The 19,927-nt window shown below is 34.8% G+C and overlaps 1 protein-coding gene across 1 annotated transcript in view; it reads right to left on the minus strand.

Moving 5' to 3' along the window:
• The window catches only part of LOC107192269 (acid sphingomyelinase-like phosphodiesterase 3a), a 141,449-nt gene that overhangs the window by 42,492 nt on the left and 79,030 nt on the right, over positions 1-19,927 (minus strand). Inside the window, exons 5-6 of the mRNA XM_015581486.1 lie at positions 12,730-12,935; positions 9,397-9,593 (exon numbers count right to left, since the gene is read on the minus strand). Coding sequence (XP_015436972.1) covers positions 9,397-9,593; positions 12,730-12,935 — 403 coding nt within the window. The remainder of the gene's footprint in view (positions 1-9,396; positions 9,594-12,729; positions 12,936-19,927) is intronic.

Here is a 19,927-nt window from a genome sequence, read left to right on the forward strand (position 1 = left end):
GGTCAAAGTGGAAAGTACCTTTTCTCATATGATGACGAATAACTCGGCCAATAAAAACTGTACAACAAAATTAAAAAAACGAAATTAAAGAGAAATGTTTGCTTTTTAAAAGTTTTCCATTGGAATTACCAGAAAAAATTTCATTTGGCCCATGCATCCTCTCAAACTTGACCAACATTTTTTAACATTCGCTTACTGCGCTTCATCTTTTAAAAAAAAGGAACAAATTACATAAAAATAATTTTTAAATTCCCGATTCAAAAACTAGAAACTTCGGGCTACAAAACGCTCTGTCACAATATTTTTTATAGCTATTTTTCGCGAAGATATAGGCATCTGAAAATGACCAATATTTTCGGCAAATTGTAGTGTTGCTTTAATTTTGGCGCCCAGTATAGTTTGTATAGATATATGTATTTAACAAAATTAATAAATAGTATAAAGCATTAAATAATAGTACGGCACACAGCCCACCAGCCATTAACAACGAGCCGAATCGAGCGGAATGCATCCGAAGCTAACCGACGTACCTCTAACGACCGCTGCCTTTTCCCCTCCAATCCTACGGTCCCCTCGCCCAAAGTGGTAGCTTATGCTCCGTCTATACATATATGTCTATGATCTGGACCAACACCTAGGTTGGACCATTACCGTAACTTGTCATGTGCAAGCAATTTGCGCCGTATGATAGACAATCTGTGTTGCTTACATACTATGTAAGAAGTTAGTTAATGCAATTACCCCTATCATAAACATATTGTCTACCATCCGGCACAAATGGCTTACACATGACAAGTTACAAGAGTGATCCAACCTAGGCGATGGTTTAAATTCGGCAACCTTCCCCTACATTCTTGCCGAGTTATAACACCAAAAAGTGACAATACTTTCTATACACTAGTTGAAAAATGAGTTTCAAACAAAAAGCTAGCTTTAAATTCTCTTTTAAATTTAGTGAAACATTTATCGGATTGCTTCAATTGATACGAAAATAATAGAGTGATACTTGTTTGTCTCGTACAGAAGTTGACTGCTGGTTTACATGATTTGAGGCGAGTCGAAGAAATTAAGTACGATGATCGGCCAGATCGTCGGGGCACAGAAATCACCAAAGGAAATATCGGAAAATACGTGAAACAATCAAACTTCATCCAAAATCTTCGGTACGATTTTTGGACAATGAGCTGGGATTATCAAGACACGTTTTGGTTTACGCAAACATTCTTTTATTTTGCAAAAATTGTATTTTGAATAAAATGGAACATTTTTTCATTTTACAAAAAATTGTATTCTGAATAGAATAGAAACACAATTTGGCAAAAGTTGCCTTCGTTTTGATATTTTCAAAAACGCAGTTTCTTTTTGGGACAGAGCTTGTATGTAGGTATATGTTGTGGCTTGCGATTTGCCACTGCTCGTTGAGAACTTACTATCGCAAAGCTGATTGGAGGATGGTGTGATTGTGGATGACAGTGTTGTGTGATCTTACATAAATTAACACAACTTGGTAACTCACGAAAATTTGACTAAATGTACTAAATATGATGTATACATATGTGTATGCGTGTACTATATAGTTATGTTTTATCTGAGCCATTCCTTAAAAAAGTTGCCTCTCCGATGCCATATAGCTATTTGCGTACAAGATTCTCACATGTCCAGTTAAGGGTTGAAGTGTTAAATGGGCAACATTTCAAACCTCAATTCTGGCATAACCAGAAGTAAGGATTAATAAAAATAATCTGGTGTATTCTGCTCGGCTAGAAACGATAGTAAGATCGAACTTTTACTAGTAAAAGTGTTTCGTCATGATTAAATGAGAGATTCTGTGAGTAAATGATAAGGAAACTGAAAATTATTATAACGTACAATGAAACATTAATGCCAAGTTTACTCGTCTTCTCAAACTAACGAGTTAACATTTTCGCTGCTGGCGACACATACGTTGCGTTTTTGTTTGCACGCACCATATGCGTTACGACGAAAAAAGATAAACAAAACAGTGACCAATGATGTAACAACAAATATTATTCCCTAAAACAAAGCCATTTCCGATAAAAACAAATGTAAACCACTCCTGGGAACGGAAGTGATATTTCAGCCAGCAGCGAAAATGTTAAGAGAGCAAATCGAAAAATGAAACTGTTCAATTATGCTTATTTGTGAATTTATTTAATTCCGTCAGTTGGCATCGTTTCTCAGATGTTTTACTGTTTAGGATGCAATTGTCGTGCAAGTGTGTGACATCTCAGCAGAAGTGCGTCAGCTACTGATATTATGATAAAGATTATAAAATGTTAATTTTCAATGTTATTATAGAAAATTTCGTTTACTTTGATAAATAATAATATAACAGGAAAATTCGTTTGATACCATGTTGTTTTCAAGAACGGGTTATGTTCATTGTAACCGTTAACTTAGAAGAACATGTAAGCTATTCGTGATTTCTACTGAAATGGCGACGCGGGGGATTAAAAAAAATGAACGTTGATTTCTAGTTAAATGACAAAGCGAAGGATTAAAAGAAATAAAATGTTGTAAGTACATTAACGGGGACGTGGTTTGTAAGTACGGTTTGCCTGAGTCTATAATAAGCATTTGATGGAGTTATGTTAATTAATTCGAAAGTTGTACAATCCAGAAGAGAAAATACTACTACATACATAGCTCGCGTTTAATGTTACACCATAGACTACGACAACGCATTTTCATGTAACAGTAACTATGTAATTAAATAATAAAATTCATATAACCAGATTTCTCACTTGAAAATGTTTTTAGGTAATATTATATTAGGTTATTGCAAAAATAATTGCGGTTCTTATTATTTAAAATTTGGCGTCAGTTATTCTAGTTACCTTCTATCTAGTTATGGTCACGTCCTAAACCATTGTAAATGGTGAAATTAGCACTACCTACTGATTTTTTGCTTGCATTATTATTTCCATTGTTTAGTAATGTGAATTTGAGCCCTTAAATTAATCATAGAAAAGAAACAAATCCGTGCGATTTTATTGTATCAGTTTAAGTTAAGACGTAAAGCAGCAAAGACTGCTGGAAAAACACCACGTTTTTGGTCAAGAGACAATTAGTGAACGTACACTGTCGAGCAAACTCGGCTACCACTAGGAAAAAAACTGATGTAAGGGAAAGCCTCCTACCACTTGGTATCGGAGTTATTGAAATTTATGCCAAATTAATATTTGGTTTAACATTTATTTCAGTATTTGAAATAAATTTATCAAGCGGTAGGAGGCCCTTATCCCTAATTTCTTTTTCCCCTAGAAGAAGCCGAGTTTGCTCGTTGGTGTACAATTTCAAAAATTTCATGATGGAAACTAAAGTCTTGAATAGCAGAAAGATCGCAGACGTCCTCTATCACAAAGAAGTACAGAGAAGACTTGCCGAGCATTTTTGTTTTTACAATTAGGTTCAAATGTCGAACAACAGTTCTCGAGTTGTTTTACGTGCGTGAGCGTAAATAATGGCTCTTAATTTATTATTGTCGGTAGCAGAAGGATGTCCGAGACCCTTCTTATTTTCAAGACTCGTTTCCATCAAGAAATTGTTAAAACCAATGTTGAGCTGTACTTCCGTTAATTGCCTCTTGGCTAAAAGCATGGCTGATATTTCCAGCAATTTTCGCTGTGCCATGTTTTAATTTAAACGCATACAATGAAATCGCGCAAATTTGCTGTTCTTCTATGATTAATCGAAGTGCTTAAATTTGGCAGAGCTAAACAATGGAAACAATAATATATTTAAAAATCAGTAGTGTTAATTCCACCATTTACAATGGTGTATTACATCACCATTACTAGATAAAAAGTAACTAGAAAAACCGACGCTGAATTTAAAATAATAAAAATCGCAATGATTCTTGCACCAACCGAACACTTTACATAAAGCCTGGATCTCGAACTCATCGCTGCGGTCTTTTTGCTTTTGAAGGTTTCAATGACACCTTTATAAATAATTTGTAAATGTACATATATGTTTCACGACATTTGACGTATTCACAAATTAGGCGAATATAAATGTAACAGCGGTTTTCCATCGAAAGTCTCTATTAATACCGAATAATTGCTAGGCTATCTATTGCCCAAAATAGTTCTTTCATTTTCGAAAACTTTTTATAACCCCATTTCTGTAGCAAAAATTAAATTTACCATTCATAGAAAAAACTCGTAATGCAAACTTAAACGCAACAGTTATTACTATTACTTTTGCATACACCTAATATTTCTAAGCTCCTCATCAAGAATAAAGCGTACTCCGCCATTTTAAGCTGGGTGTTAACTGTGGAAGACGAATTAATTTATTTATATTTGATTTCACCTTGCAGCAGTTTGTTACTATCTTATTTATTTACCCAGTTAAGTCTTCATTTAATTGTATTATAATATTGGCATTAGTATAAACAACAGAGTGATTTATATTATCATTATAAAGTGCACCCATGAATTTGTTTACGGAAAGCTATTTGTTTAGCGAAATTATGTACCAAACTGTAACTGTTACTTCAAAATTAGGAATAATTTATCAGAAAAGAGCGATTAAAGGAAAGATAATAGAGATGCAGTAAGACCTTGATTATGCAAACTGGTAAAAAGAAAGGTCATTATTTATCATATAGAGGGTATCAGCTAACTTGATCACCTCGAATAATGACTTAACGGTACACTTTATGAAAATTTTGAGGCGTGGAACTTATATGGCATCAAGGGGCACATCTTACAAGATACGTCCTTTTTTTGTGGGTGGAGGCATTTCAGAGATTTCAAGGTCACCATTTTTTAAAAATGTGTTCACCTTCATACATCCTAAACCTAATAGTTAACGAAATATTTACAAAACTGCACTGTACTGTATTGAAATCGCTGTATCATCGGTTGAGGGGGGATCGCTGGGCATCGGTATGAGCACCTATAACTTTCAGATAGTAAGTACGTATAAAAAAATATTTTGTAAGTATCCCGTTAACTATTAAGGTTTACTTTTTTTACTTTATTTTGATACTCTATCGATTTATGGTACAAAAAATAGGTTATTCTGTTAAAAATAATCAAGGTGATCTCGAAATCTCTAAAATGCTTCCACCCACAAAGAAAGCACGTACCTTATAAGATGTACACTTTGATGCCATTTAAGTTTCACGCCTCAGAATTTTCATAAAGTGTACCGTTAAGTCATTATTCGAGGTGATCAAGTTAGCTGAGACACCCTGTATAATATTCACGTGTGTATACATTGTTAACAAAAATACATTTGAAACGTGTTCCTGCCGTGCATAGAACGTTCAGTAATAGAACGCTGGATTGAACGGCATTCGGATAAACAGTGATTCGATAATCGAGGTTCTACTGTATACCGACGAGCAAACTCGGCTACCGCTAGGGGAAAAAGTGACGTAGGTGAAGGGCCTCCTACTATGCTCCTTCCTCTGGGTATTTGGAATTACTGAAATTTATGGCAAATTAACATTCGATTTAACATTAATTTCAGTATCTGGAATAAATTCACCAAGTGGTAGGAGACTTTTATTTCACTAGGGGAAAAAGTAACGTAGAGAAAGGGCCTCCTACCATTTGGTATTTGGAATTACTGAAATGTATGCCAAATTTAACATTCTATTTAACATTTCTTTCACTACCTGTAATAAATTTGCCACGTGGTAGAGAAATTTTCTTCTACGCCGCTTTTTCACCTAGTGGAAGCCGAGTTTGCTCGTGAGTGTACATAAACAAGAATTGCATACAAATTTATGATTATTACAACTATGATTTTAAAGGTACATGAAAAAATTGTGTAAGTCACTATATCTGTATGAATATTATAATAAATTATAGTTTAACCAATGCGTCCGAACAACATAAAATCCCCTGTGTATTCACATCAAACCCACGAGCTTCTCACATTAGCGTTAAAATGTCAGTAATAAAATCTTGTAATTTAGGTTCCGCAGAACTTTCGGCTTACACTATATCCAGCGCTTTTCCACATCCAGTTCGTATGATCCGTTTAATTGTCGAACTGGTTCCGGCTCGTAAAGAGGGCTAAAACCGTTCTGCAGGTTAAATATAATTAACTGCTCAGTTACGCTTTCGCCTTGGAACAGTTCACACCCTTTATCAGACGAAGGACGTATCACAAGGCGGCTTTATGCGGGAGACGAGCAGCAAACTAGGAAACGGCGCGCGGCGAACGAAGGGGAAACGCGAACAGGAAGATGCAAATAATATCGTTTCGCGCTGCTTCCGCGCCAGCCTATCCTCTCTGTTTGTTCGTTGGAATTTCCCCGCTTGAACGAACACGTCTGCCTCCTGGTATACAGTTTGGCGATGAGAGGACTGTGAGGGGCGCGGGAGGAGGGAACAATTACGGGGGTATCACTACACGTGGAGAATTTTTCCTTGTATCCGGTTATCCGAGAACACTCGAGCGAAAGGGCTGTGCTTTAAAAACATTGCAATTAAAAGTTTACTTCGTTGCCGGTAAGTTCCGAGCCGTCTGAAACGTCCACAAACGCGGCCAAGGTATGCCATGATAGATATTGATTTATTAAGCTGGTACATTAGTAACTCCGTTTTTCGTCATTATTTTCGTTCATTAATGTTCGCAAGCATGGAATTACCGTTGAATGCTCGATCTCTGACCGTCTTAAAAGTTTATAAGACGATTAGTTTGGGTTTTATGGCCAATGTTGTACAGGGTATTGAGCTATAGATGTCAGAGATTTTAAGGGGTTATTCTACGTGTCAATATAAGGCGAAAACTGAAATGACAAAATTGTGTTGGAAGCTGCGTTTTTAAGTTAGCAACAGATACACATTAAGGACAGAAACTAGGTAATACACGTACAGGCGTTAAACGTATGATACGGCAGTACGTACCCTAACTTCGCCTGCAAAATATACACTTTTACCTCGTAGCCAAAAAAGTGATGTGTAATACCTGCACTCGAGACTGGAGTATCTTCTTCTTGGGACAGTTCATAAAAGAGCACACACGAATCGTTGCAAAACATTAAACCTAGTTCAAATCCACAAGGGAGAACACAACACATACGCAGAATAAACACTTACTAATATAACGTAAATTAAACTCACTGTAATAAATAAATTGAATGAATACCATAAAAAAAAGAAAGGGCTGTTTCACACCGGCTAGATGTGTTCACGTTGACGACTGTCCCCGATCTAAAGAAGCATTACTCGAATCTCACGCAAAGGACAGAAAAGTAATAAAAATATGTAGTCGTATCCGTTCTTCGGCAGGGTCGCCAATGCTTGCAAGTGAGTCGTAGATGTTAGGATTGTACACACACAAAGAGAAAGGTACTCACCACATTTTTTTTCAGCAATGTCAATGTGCCGTGAGTGACATATTCGACGTTTACCGTTTGTACATAGATTTCCTCGTGCCAGGCGTTTCTGTCCCTAATTTTATATTTAAAAATGACTTGAAAACGAAGTCTCCTACACAACTTCGTCAATCCTGATTGTCGTTTTATTTCCACATGTAGAATCACCTCATAAAGTTTCTGACACCATTAGCCGAACACCGTGTATATTTCTTACCATTAATCCGAATATTGCCTGTTATTAACAACGAAATCACCACTTTTGTGTGTTTTAAAGCAGTTTTTGCATTGTTCGAAATAAAGTATCCTCACTGTAGTTTTTGCAAAGAATTCTGCAGCTGACTCCCTTTGGTGGAGCAAGAGAACATTATAACCCCGGAAAAGTATAACTTATAATTCTTCATATTTATTTCCGTAACCAAAAACACATTATATTCATTTGTGTAAATGAATTTTATCAAACTGTTGACGAAAATAATTAATATAATGTAGTATAAGTTTCTTAATATTCAACTTTTATTGGATTTAAAACCTTTGAGACGTAACTGAAATTACTTATGCACCAGCTTAATATCTCATCGGTTTTCCGGAAAGTATCCCACGGAATTGAATTTATTAAGAGATTGTGGGAGGTTTGTTCTAATGAATGGAGCGTGTGCGCATACAAAGGTATGATTAAACGAACGAGTACGTTTATCTCTGAAAGCGAACTGTTTTCGTTCAAATACGCCGAGTACCTCGTTGGTTGTTCATAGGTATTAAAATAGGTATGCGAGGAACGATTAATGCGGGCGAAGAATATCGAGGTAGAAGAGGAAATGAACTGTTATACCATGTGAGTTGTGTAACTTACCGCCACGTTTGTAGTTTGTGAGATATCAGGTGAGGATCTAAATGGTGCTTTAGTGTTTAAAGCAGATGCAGCTTTATTACAAGATTACTATTTTAAACCGGAGTCAGTTGTTTCAATCACAATGTAATCTAGTAATTTTTGAATTAACAAGGTATTCCTTTTACATTATCATGATCTAGACGCCAAAGAGATTACATAAATATTTTTTTCTTAAAAATGTAACTGTCATACATTGCACGAAATAATTACACAACTATTATGTAAATCATAAATTCATGTCCCATAGAGTATGAAATATTGTATTTAGTTTAAAGTGACTTTAGCGTGTGTATATTAACTTTATGTCGGTTAAAGGTAAATTGAAATTATTATACATAATCATTATTAATTTTAGTAACTGTTAATATGAATAATTTTACTATTATTTCTGTTTAGTTGTTATTTAGTTATCTTCCAATATCTATTAGAAGAATTATTTACGAATCATTTCAGTAATTGAAGCTCAATATATTTGCCTCCCACTATGGTTAAGAAAATGACGTTTGATTTTATAGAAGAATCATGATTTGCTAAAACCTAGTCAATTACACTACTAGGACACCCAGTAGTCTCATTAACATATGTCGTAAGTCCACTTAAAATTTCCATGAACCTGCAATTAATTAAATCATTGCACGTATGTTTGCAATAAATAACAGTTTTTAAATCCTCAAGTTTTGAATCATAAGCACAGGATTTCATGCCCTGCTAGCCTATGCAAATATGTAAGTATGTATAACGAAAGCAAAAATTTAAGAGGGTGTTGACTTTTTACAGTCTTTGATTTTGGTTTTTGTGAAACAGTCGAAGAATGCAACTATTTGTATAAACATAAACGCACAAAAATCATTCATGCAAAAATAGCTCATCGTAAGAGTGGATTGAATGGGAATTACATTTTGGTACTACACATATCTTGGGTGTCTTTGTAATTTCTGGACATAATTTTTAAGAAGAGATCCTTGGGGAATGAACACCCTATCGTTTTTGTGCGATGAAAAACTAACGGACAGTGCTAATGCGATGTCTGGTCATAACTTTTGCAGGGACCTAATAATAAAAACAGTCGGAAGTAAGAATTTGTAATGAGAACACCGTTTGAGGAGAGTCAGTACTAGCGATTGTGGGGAATCGTGCTTACCGTTTCCTTCTTCCTTCGTGCATTGTCGAGGGTCGACTGGAACCAAGACCATTGACCGAAAGGATCTTGCGTGTTATCGATCGTAGTGGCTCCCGAGCGATGCAGCATGCGGTTGTCGACTACGTTCAGCCACAAATTTGTGTTGAGGAAGATGATTCGATACTTTTCCGAGCGTTGCTCTATCGTGTAATATCCGGCTGTAACAAGTGTTTGAAATCGTCGAGTGAGTTGCCAGGAGCTTATGTTCGACTTCTCGTCTTTCCTTTCGTAATTTCCTACCCTTAACAGCAGCGCTCGGTATTATTAGCTGTTCTTATTGGAGCAGCAGAGAAGATCTCGGATATTCTTGAAATAAATTTTAAATAAGAAAGTTGTACCACAGTTAGGTGAAGGTTGTATGAGATTAATTTACAGTGTGAATTATGAATTGAAACATGTGTTAAAATCTATTGTAAAAAAGTTGCGGGATTTTATGCAAATTAATATTACATACGCATGCAATAAATGCATATAATCCGGAGACTACTTATGGCTGTTGTAACAATTATTTACTTTGTAAGTAGTTCGATAACTGCAAAAATATGTTTTAGAATTTTGTTCCATAAATGTGGAGTAACTCAGAAATAACTTGAGCTTTCCAATTTGTAATACATTAATGATAAAACTATTAATCGACATTTTATGTACAAGTTGATATTGTAATTTCAGATTGAAAATTTAGAACAGAATATCAAATTTTATCTCCGTGTTGAAAAAGTTAAAAGAGGAAAAACACTTTGTTAGAATTATTAAGAGTATTCAACATTTTTTATCGATAAAACTAGTCAAATAATTGAAAAAAGGATATAATAGTAACATATTTTGGTACTCACAGTTAAAAAAATCTTACAGCAATTCAAAACGAACATTTTGCTAAAACTTCTTTTAAACGCTATACGATCACCTTGGCAATTACATATATAAAATAATATTATAAACGATAGAAAGAAACTTGGTGTATAACCAAACAAGAGGTGAAATTACGTGTAAATAACAAATATAAAATATAGAGTAAGGTATTTTCCTATGTGAATTAGATAACAAAATTATCGTTTATGAAAATTTATCTCGTAGCTGTGATTGTCTGTTGTTAATAATTTCTCTATTCGTTGTTTATAAAAAATGACATGACATAATATTATTATTTCCCTTCAATAATCTGGTATAAATGAATAATCAGAAGCTTGTAGTACAGTCAGTAAGAGACAAATAATCAAATACCACCGTCTATACAGTGTCTCAGCTAACATGATCACCTCGAATAATGACTTAATGGTACACTTTATGAAAATGTTGAGGCATGCAGCTTAAACGGCATCAAGGGGCATTAATACCATGTACCCTCACGAGCAAACTCGGCTTCGGCTAGGGGAAAAAGTGATCTAAGGGAAAGACCTCCTACCGCTTGGTCTCGGAGTTATTGAAACTTATGCGAAATTAACATTCGGTTTAACATAGTATTTCAGTATATGTAGTAAATTTACCAAGTAGTAGGAGGCCCTAACCCCTACATTGCTTTTTCCCCTAGTGGAAGCCGAGTTTGCTCGCGGGTGTATGTATACACCTTAATTTTTTTTAACGGAATGATCTATTTTTTGTACCATAAATTTATAGAGTATCAAATTTTGAGTAAAAATGTGTTAACCTTCATACGACCTAAACCTAATAGTTAACGAGATATGTTTCGGAATGAAAATCTAAGAGACGCGTGCGTCCAAAGTAAGTAGGACAGGGCGCTCTCGCACCATACTGCGAGTCTGTCAATGATTGCGTGCGCCCAACGTCGATTTGCTAGTTTCGTCCCTGAATTTCGCGACCGTGGTGCGTTAGAGCGCGTGCGTTAACGTATTTACAGAATCTGCGCAACTCTCTTCGAACTATCGATTATCTATCGATATTTCGCGGTGATCGATATTCTTGGAACCAATCCGGCGCTTCTCTGAAAAATCCTAACGAATTTGAACAAAAACCAGTAGAAACTTCGCTGCTCACCGAGCATTCTGTCGTGAACCTTTGTAGTAATCGCAGATTTTAACAAACTTCTAATTTTTCAACTCGTGCGTTAATTATCGCAACATCACAAGTGTTATATTTATTGCTCTCGACGCTCGAGTACAATTGTGGTGAAAATCTGCGATTGGTGTAAACGATTTTCGTGGTCGCCTAGATTTTTCGTTTACGGTACTCTCGATCATCGCTTCGCGGCTCGCCAGTGCCTACCGAGTGTAATCGTGTTTTCGTGAGACATTGTTAAGACTCTTAACAATAAACTGTTCCGGCCAAACTTCACTCCGTACCCTTTTCAGGTAAAAATTACCTTTCTTGAAACATTTTAATCGACAAAACAGTTTTTATTACTCAGAAAAGGATTCCCAAATATACGGTATCATTTTAACATGTCAAGGTGATCTAATCTCTTCATGGAGTACGCGGCCACCTGGCGAATAATCAAATTAGATTCTTTCGAAAGCGATTATATCATATTTTATGCATAATACTCGAATGATCGAATTTATTATACCCTTGCACATGAAATGAGCGATTTTACTGACAAGTGTATTCACCGTTACTTTTAAGAATGAAAATTATTATCGTAGTTTCTCTCCTTATCGCAAAGTTATACAGTGTACTTTTCTCGTTTCAAAATACTGTCTGACATAAAATTAAATCAATTACATTCAACACTGAAGTTAATTAAGATGGTGAATCAATTACATTCGGCCATTTCCTCCGCGTGCAAAGATGAACATTTAAGCAAAGTTCATAAATAAACTGTATAAAGATGCATGTAAGATTCTGCTAGAAAATACTATTCAGCAATGACAATATTTAGTGTAACAAATGTTTAGTGTTTCAAATTCAATATAATAATTATGCCATGAATGTAACACACGTATTTCAATAAAAAACGTATACATATAGAGTCCGTTTAAACTTACGTTATTCCATAAAAGTCGTATAACGTTCAGTATAATATGAAGTGCCAATAATAACACAATAATTTCGTATACAACAACCTTATATTTTCCACCCATGTATCCGAGACCTTCAGCAACAGCACATCAACAGGAAAGTCGTTTCGCTGCGGGTACGAACCGTGAGCCAAAATTTCGATCTTCCGCTGAACCACACCAGTCGATTTAATCCGATTTCCGTATTTTCACGAAGGCTTGTTTACCATTACAAGACACGTATTCGCTCGCCGCATCGAGGAATTCCGTTGCGTCCGTTGCCCCTCTTCCCCAAAAAGCCGTGGCGAGGTGCACAATCAGAACGCTTCACAAGTCTACCCACCGGTTTGAAACGTGTCCAAAGCCTCCTGCGGCAGCCATTGCTGCCAGAGCACGGCCAGCTGGGAGAAGCTTACTCCTAGGTCCTCGTGTCCGAGCGCCGGAAACACAAATTGTTCCTTAAACGTGCGGGACAACAGATCGGTCAAATTCCTCAAACACTGCAGACGCAGTTCCGCGTTCATGCCAGCAGTGCGCGTCAGCGCGTCACTGCAACAAGTAGTTACACCCTCGTTAGCGCTAGTTACGTACGACGCACAGTACGGTATTTGACCAGAAAAGCTGGCCAAAACCCCAAATTTATCTTTGTTCAAAATGATTGAAACCTTGTCCTTATGTTCTTAAGAATGAATAAAAGTAAACTGCTATCTTGGTTTTTCGAAAACAGCAGTATTTAGCAAAAATTTGAGGCTTGAAAGTCAACAATTTTTGTGCCCGAAGAAGATGCCAAGAAACCTATATTAAGAAAGTGATTTATTACAAGTGTAGCGTCAAGGAAGTGCAATAACAACATATGTAGGATATAGAGGAAGGTATGTAGAGTAATTTGGCACCTTGTTTCCATCACTTTTTTGTGTGGTTTTGATAAAATAATAATTTGAAAACAGTGTTTTTTTTCGTAAAATCAAGTATGAAACATTGAATTAATTTTTTGCACCCCAATGCACCCCTTTACTTTTTATATATTCTTATTCTTGGACATTGCTTTATATATTTCTTGAAAAATTAGGTGCTAAGAAGTGCTAAAACTACAGTTCTGTTCAAAAGTATCTCTTCACTTGTGCACTAGTGAAAAATTATTGAGATTCAATGTTCCATAACTTTGTTAATATTCGTCAGAATTCGTTTACACAGAAGGAAAATTAACGCTTAAAACTTCTACTTTTTAATTCCTTTGTTCGATTTTATTTAACTCAGTGCCCAAGAGGTAAAATCTTCCTTATAAAGAGGGCCTTCAAATTGTAAGATTTTGTTCATATTTGAGAACGGATGTTCCTGATAGACAACAGTGTTCGGCATTTTGCAGGTATTTCAGAAATAATGATCCTTTGCCTTTAAAACAAGCCACATTTCATCCAAAACGGATGCCTTTTAACAAAGGTATAGTCATTTACCATAACGAAGCCACATTCATTTACCATATGAAACCATAAAGAGGCAGACGTTTCTGTAAATGGCCATAACTTCGTTAAAAAACATCCGTTTTGAATGCAGTTTAGCTTGTTATGAAGGCAAAGGATCATACGATAGGCGTATATTGTATGGTTGATCTGATGGTGGGGTAATTGAGGTGTGGATGATAGATCGATGAAGGACAGATATATTATAAGCAAGAAATACTGTCTGATGAAGAATCTTGCAACAGCATTTTCTGACGAAAATTAATTCTATTATATATTGCAAATAAAAACTATTCTTAAAATATATATTATTTTATATATTATATACCATAAATCAGAATGTTTATGATCGTAGATACAATCGACCCACGTGCATCCATCGCTGTCAGTTGATTGTTAACCTATTAAGTAAATTTCGTCTGTCAATTCCTGACGATTTAAGTTTTTAGTATGTTATTAATTTTATTAGGACTAGGGTTTGTTGATGACCTTCTATTATATGTATACATATATTATACCATATGTATACGTACACATATCTTACCGTACACAAAACATTTTAAAAATATCGGTTTCCTTTAAAGGGCTGTATCTTTGTTAAACAACATAGTTCTTCGACGAGGTTTGGTTTATTTTAAGAACAAACGATCATACTTTCCGGTGGTATATATCAAAATTGCAAAAAAGTATTGTTTGCACTCCGTAGCACTTGACGAATATCAAGGAAAAGTACAGTTTGGCACACTCTTATTGAAGGGTAAATTTTACCCTCTAGACAACCATTTTGATAAAATTTATTTAAAGACCCAAAAACTAGAGAGTTCAAACGTTAAAATGGTTTTTATTTCATCGATTTGGATGAATAGTAACAAAGTTATGAGATTTTGAATATTGAGTAAATTTTAAAATAGTTTTGGCCAGCTTTTCGGGTCAAATACCCCATTGTGCGACGTGGGGCTGCGGGAATTACTCGGATTCGCTAGTGAACACGAAGAAACGATAATACACGCGGTACGCGTATGCAAAGGTGTCGCTAAAACTTTATCGACAGATCCTGGAATTTCGTGGGACGGATATTCCGCGGCACAATTGGAACGGAGGAATTTTAATTTATACTGAAAGTTTAAGACATTACCAATTGGCTGAAATATTATAAGATTGATGTGATTTCGTATGATATCTAGTAGGAGCTTCATTGGCCAGATTGGACAGGTGATATGATGTTCGGATAATAGAATGATTCAGTTAACACTGTTCAACAAATTACTGAATGATGGAACTAAACTTGGTTTTTCGTGTTAATTACAGGTTGCTGAACACGATACTGGTTTCAGTTTTTGCCCTACACTTCACAAAGTCTAGCTTTTTAAGCATCTAGTTAGCACTATTCAGTTTGATTTATTTCTTGAATTATTCAACTGGTACAATATTTCTGACTTTATTTCTGTCGTATTTAACAAATAATAATAAAGATAATAATTACTTTAAGTATAATATAAATATAGGATGTAAATGTTTAATTTCATGAATATTTTTATTAGCTTGGACAAGTACTTCAACAAGTAGTCCCATGTACTACAAGGTTTCGACAAATAGTGACAACTACAAGGTCCGTTGACATTCGTATTTTCTTTATCTCACAAACACACACATACACACACACACTGTCTCTTAATTCATATTTATCGTATTTCCTGTTTTTATAGCAAAAATTTGACAGTTATAAATATTACTTATTGCGTTCAAAAGTAGAAATTACATGTTTTTAACATTTCCACATTTACAAATAAAGTTGAAACATTCTTACGTGGAGGGTCGAAAATGAGATTATCATTATATTCAACAATTCAGAATCAAGTAAATAGAGCCAGTTTCACTCCATCACATCAGAATTTTCAAAATTTTGTTGTACAGTGTAATCAACCCTGCAATCTGTTTATGCAACTGTTACGTATAGAGAATAATTTTCATTTTTCAATTGTATTCAACCGCGCGCCTGGCAACGAAAAACGTCCTAAAACTCCGTCTGTTTAATCCTCAAGTAATAGAGGGAACGTAATCTCGTGCAACTGGATAACAACCAAAGACAGAATCATGATTGAATCGCAACCGCTAAGATTTCCTTATATGAACATTCTAATGAAACCTCCACCCTGTTTTAGGACTATATAAATCTTCTGATTTAATCCTCTGTGGGCCAGAATAGTACAGTTATTTGTAGAATCACCACGTATTATACCCGATAAAGAGTCAGTTTTATCCAGTGAGATCGGGCTTAAGTATCCTTTCGAATTATTAGTTAACCTTATAGAATCCGTGAGTTCAGTTGAAGTTCTATTCGGTAGTTATTTAAAACGGCTCTTATCCCCGCATTACCAACGCGTTAACACCGAGCATTCAATTGGTAATATTACATTAATACTTTACCGCGACAACACCACACTACACATATTTATACCAAAGACTGATTATGTAATATTCAAGTGATATTCTTTAATAAACGTAAGTAATGTCATTTCTTAAAATTCATTGGTTTGGTAATTATTAGAGTCGAAGTTGACCGTTGAAACATCCATTCAAACATCCTAGCAGCACTTTGACTTCGCGGCAGATTCGTCCGTGCACCTTATTAACAAACTGATAACCATATTCTTTGGAAAACCTACACTTGCCGGCCTTTCGCGCTGCTCGCGATCCTGGCTCGTAACACAAGAATGAATATTTTCGTATTATGCGTGGAATATACAGTGGGTTTAATTTAACGTTATCCATAATTGACATAAATAATCAAAATCTGCGAAACTGTGGGAGGCAATTTGAAAAACAAATATTTCAATGAATTTGGAATAAACAACTCGTTACTTTTTGTTCTTATGTAAACTTGAATAAGTTGTAAAATAAACTTGTAAATAATTTTGTTGTTATAAACAAATTATATTTTGGACAATTTGTTAGCACCATATTATTCTATATAAAAAACCGCAAACCTCGTCCATTAGAAGTTTTTATGTATCTCCTCTGGTTTTCGAGATAGTACTTTCGAGTCGAAACTTCGAGGGGTCGTTTCACCCCTTAAAGTCGCGTCTTAGTCGATAAAAAAATACGTATCCCTTATTTTTGACTGCTTAACAGACATACGAAGTTTCATCATAATCGCAGGGGAACACTTTCGTGCCTTCCCTTGTAAGTGTAAATTCTTCAGACAAAACATGAGATGTCTAACAGCTTTAGATTCCAATGAAAATACTTGCGGATTATTATTTTTTAAAATAAATGATAACTGATGAACTTTTACACATTTACATCGCATTTAAAACTATATGTACATATTACGCAATGACAAAGAATCCAGAGGTAATGTGAAATTCCATATTTAAGTGATCCACTTATCGGACCCACTGGGACATTTAGGGATATTAAAAACGTTTGTTCGATTCTCCAATTAGTTTCGCAATATTTGTTACTTTCCGTTCTTATTTCTTTCCCGAATCTCAAGACCTCTATTCCCGTGCTACACAAGAATGCTTTCCGAAGAACTAATCTAAATTGAAAATACCGTATGATTTATGCATACCTATTTGAAGCACGGGCTGAAAGTTTCCAGTGTCGAACGGTATGAATCGCGAAAAGTAAGTTGAGGAACCGTAGATATTGCGTTTTCGCACATGTCACTGAGAATTAATTGGTAACCACGTTCCAACCAAGAAACTAAGAAACTTTAAGTTCCAAGGAAAGTTTAGAAGTTCGTAATCTGATTTACTAGAACATTGTTGGAAGATTCGATTGATCTAGCTCGTTTATAGAGGACATTTGAGACTTATCAGTATTCTTTTATTAACCTTCGATTCTACATTATTAAAATAAATTTTACCAGATGTAAAAAAAAATGGTCAGTAGACTGCAGATTTCATGTAGAGGGTGTACAAAAATTAATGGTCACGGCTTTAGGGAATGAATTTACGCTGCATCGGTGAACATTTTTAAAGAAGACGCCAAAAAATTGTTTCCGACATTCTAAATTAATGTTAGATTTTTTTTTACAGCAACATGTTCTATTCACCAACAGCAGGGAAAGTTCAAAAACAGTTATATGACGCAAATAAATAGTTTTCAAAGTAACAGTTGATAAAGTTTTAACAATGTCTTAATTGTGTTGCGTCATAGGTACGTATAGATTAGTGTGTCTCTACATGTATAAGTATACAAAATAAGTCTAAACGTGCAAAGAAATTTGTCCGTATGATGCTTCGTTTCTGAGATAATTAAATTTAAAAATCTGCTGGATATGCGTCCAATTGAATAGAACTTGCTTAACACGTTTGTTTATTATACTCCGTTATTAATTATTATCATCACAAATACAAGTTCTTCAAATTTAGTTATTTTGTAAACGAAACATCATACGAAAAAATGTTATTTTATATTTTCAATTGCTTTTTGCGTGTAGAAGAACCTTCTGTTCCCTTCAAGGTATAAAGTAACAAATCGCGGTGTGCATTGAAAAAACTGCAGAAATAATTTAACGTGTTATAACATACTTTCTGATTTACAACAAAATTATATGTTTAAGTGGGAAATTAAAGTCTTCGAGGAGTGAAGCAGTATTAACGAAGGAAAGTAAGTCGAGAAATTGTAGGTATCGCGTGAGCATACATACGTGTCGCTACAGTTTAATCGGCAACTTACAAAGTTTGAAATATGATTTGCTGTAACGCTATTAGAAAGATAGCCGTGACTGAAGCCACTGAAGGAGGAATCTTCCTCTTACAAGTAAGTACCGCTTGTTTCTGCGAATCTCATACGACTATGTAGGATTATTTTATTTACACGTATAACATTCTGTAATATCAATTATTTTATATGAAAAATTTTGTTTCAATGACAAGTAATTTCGAAATTTATTTTGTCGTCATTTAAAATAACGTTATTTTTACTGCGTTATGTTTGAAATATAAAATAATATAGTGGATCAGTGCAAAAATTTGCATGGGATTTGTTATAAAAAAGTACTCATAACATTTTTTAAATTATAATTTCATAGTAATTTAATAATGTACATCATAATTCCTTTTTGTAATACGTATTTTAACTACAGATTTCTATTGTAATAAACAAATTTGACGAGTGTCATTATTACTACTGAATTTATGTAATTTAATTATATCAATAAATTTACAGTTTATCGCATATTGGGATTAACATAACAGCCTCTCTAAGTAGATTACAAACGTTTTTACGGAGTTTCCAATGGTCATTCCTGTATAAAACTTGTACATAATTACGACATGTAAATGGAGCCTATAAAAGATTATACTCAATTCTGTTTTAAAATAGTCAAAAATGCTCAGTCACGTACATTATTGTTCTGAACAACAATGGACACATTTACATTGTATACATAATGCAATGCATTAACAGTAGTATTTATTGTTTCCACAAAAATATGGCAGCAATATCACCTACAAAAAATGTATCAGGACTTTTGCACTCACCCAATAATATTTCTAAAAATGTAACGTCATGTTGGAGTACCGACATTCAACGTGCCAGCGAAAGCACCAACTTTCACTTTTACGTTTCCCCTAAAAAATCATTAAAAGGGACGGACGTGACTTAAACTGAAAAACCCAAGGCCATGGACTCTCTGGGCCTTGGAAACCATAAAATCATCCTTTCTGACCAAAGTCCTGCTCCTACCACCACCCCTACGCTAGGGGTGCCGACGAAAGAATGTTCCCCAGCTTGTCCTTACTCTACGACAGAAATAAACTGGTATTGGAACAGTGAACATCGTGTGTTTTCTTGGAATCCAACAACAATATGGATTGTATATTGTATGTTAAATAAACTCCGCCCCAATCTAGAATTACATAAAATTGACTTCTTTCACTTTGCACACATCTGAATGGTTGGGGCACATTACAATTTATACAATTAATAAATTGGAAATCGAGGACTTCTGGTTTCATTTTTGGGTTTGTAGGTAAATAAAAATTAATGTTAATTAAAATGTTGAATAAAACAGATTGATTAGGATTCTTAAACTTGAGAATGTTAAAACAGTCAGTATTTTGGATCAAT

The sequence above is a fragment of the Dufourea novaeangliae genome, unplaced genomic scaffold, assembly GCF_001272555.1.
Source record: "Dufourea novaeangliae isolate 0120121106 unplaced genomic scaffold, ASM127255v1 scaffold321, whole genome shotgun sequence".
Classification (NCBI taxonomy): domain Eukaryota; kingdom Metazoa; phylum Arthropoda; class Insecta; order Hymenoptera; family Halictidae; genus Dufourea; species Dufourea novaeangliae.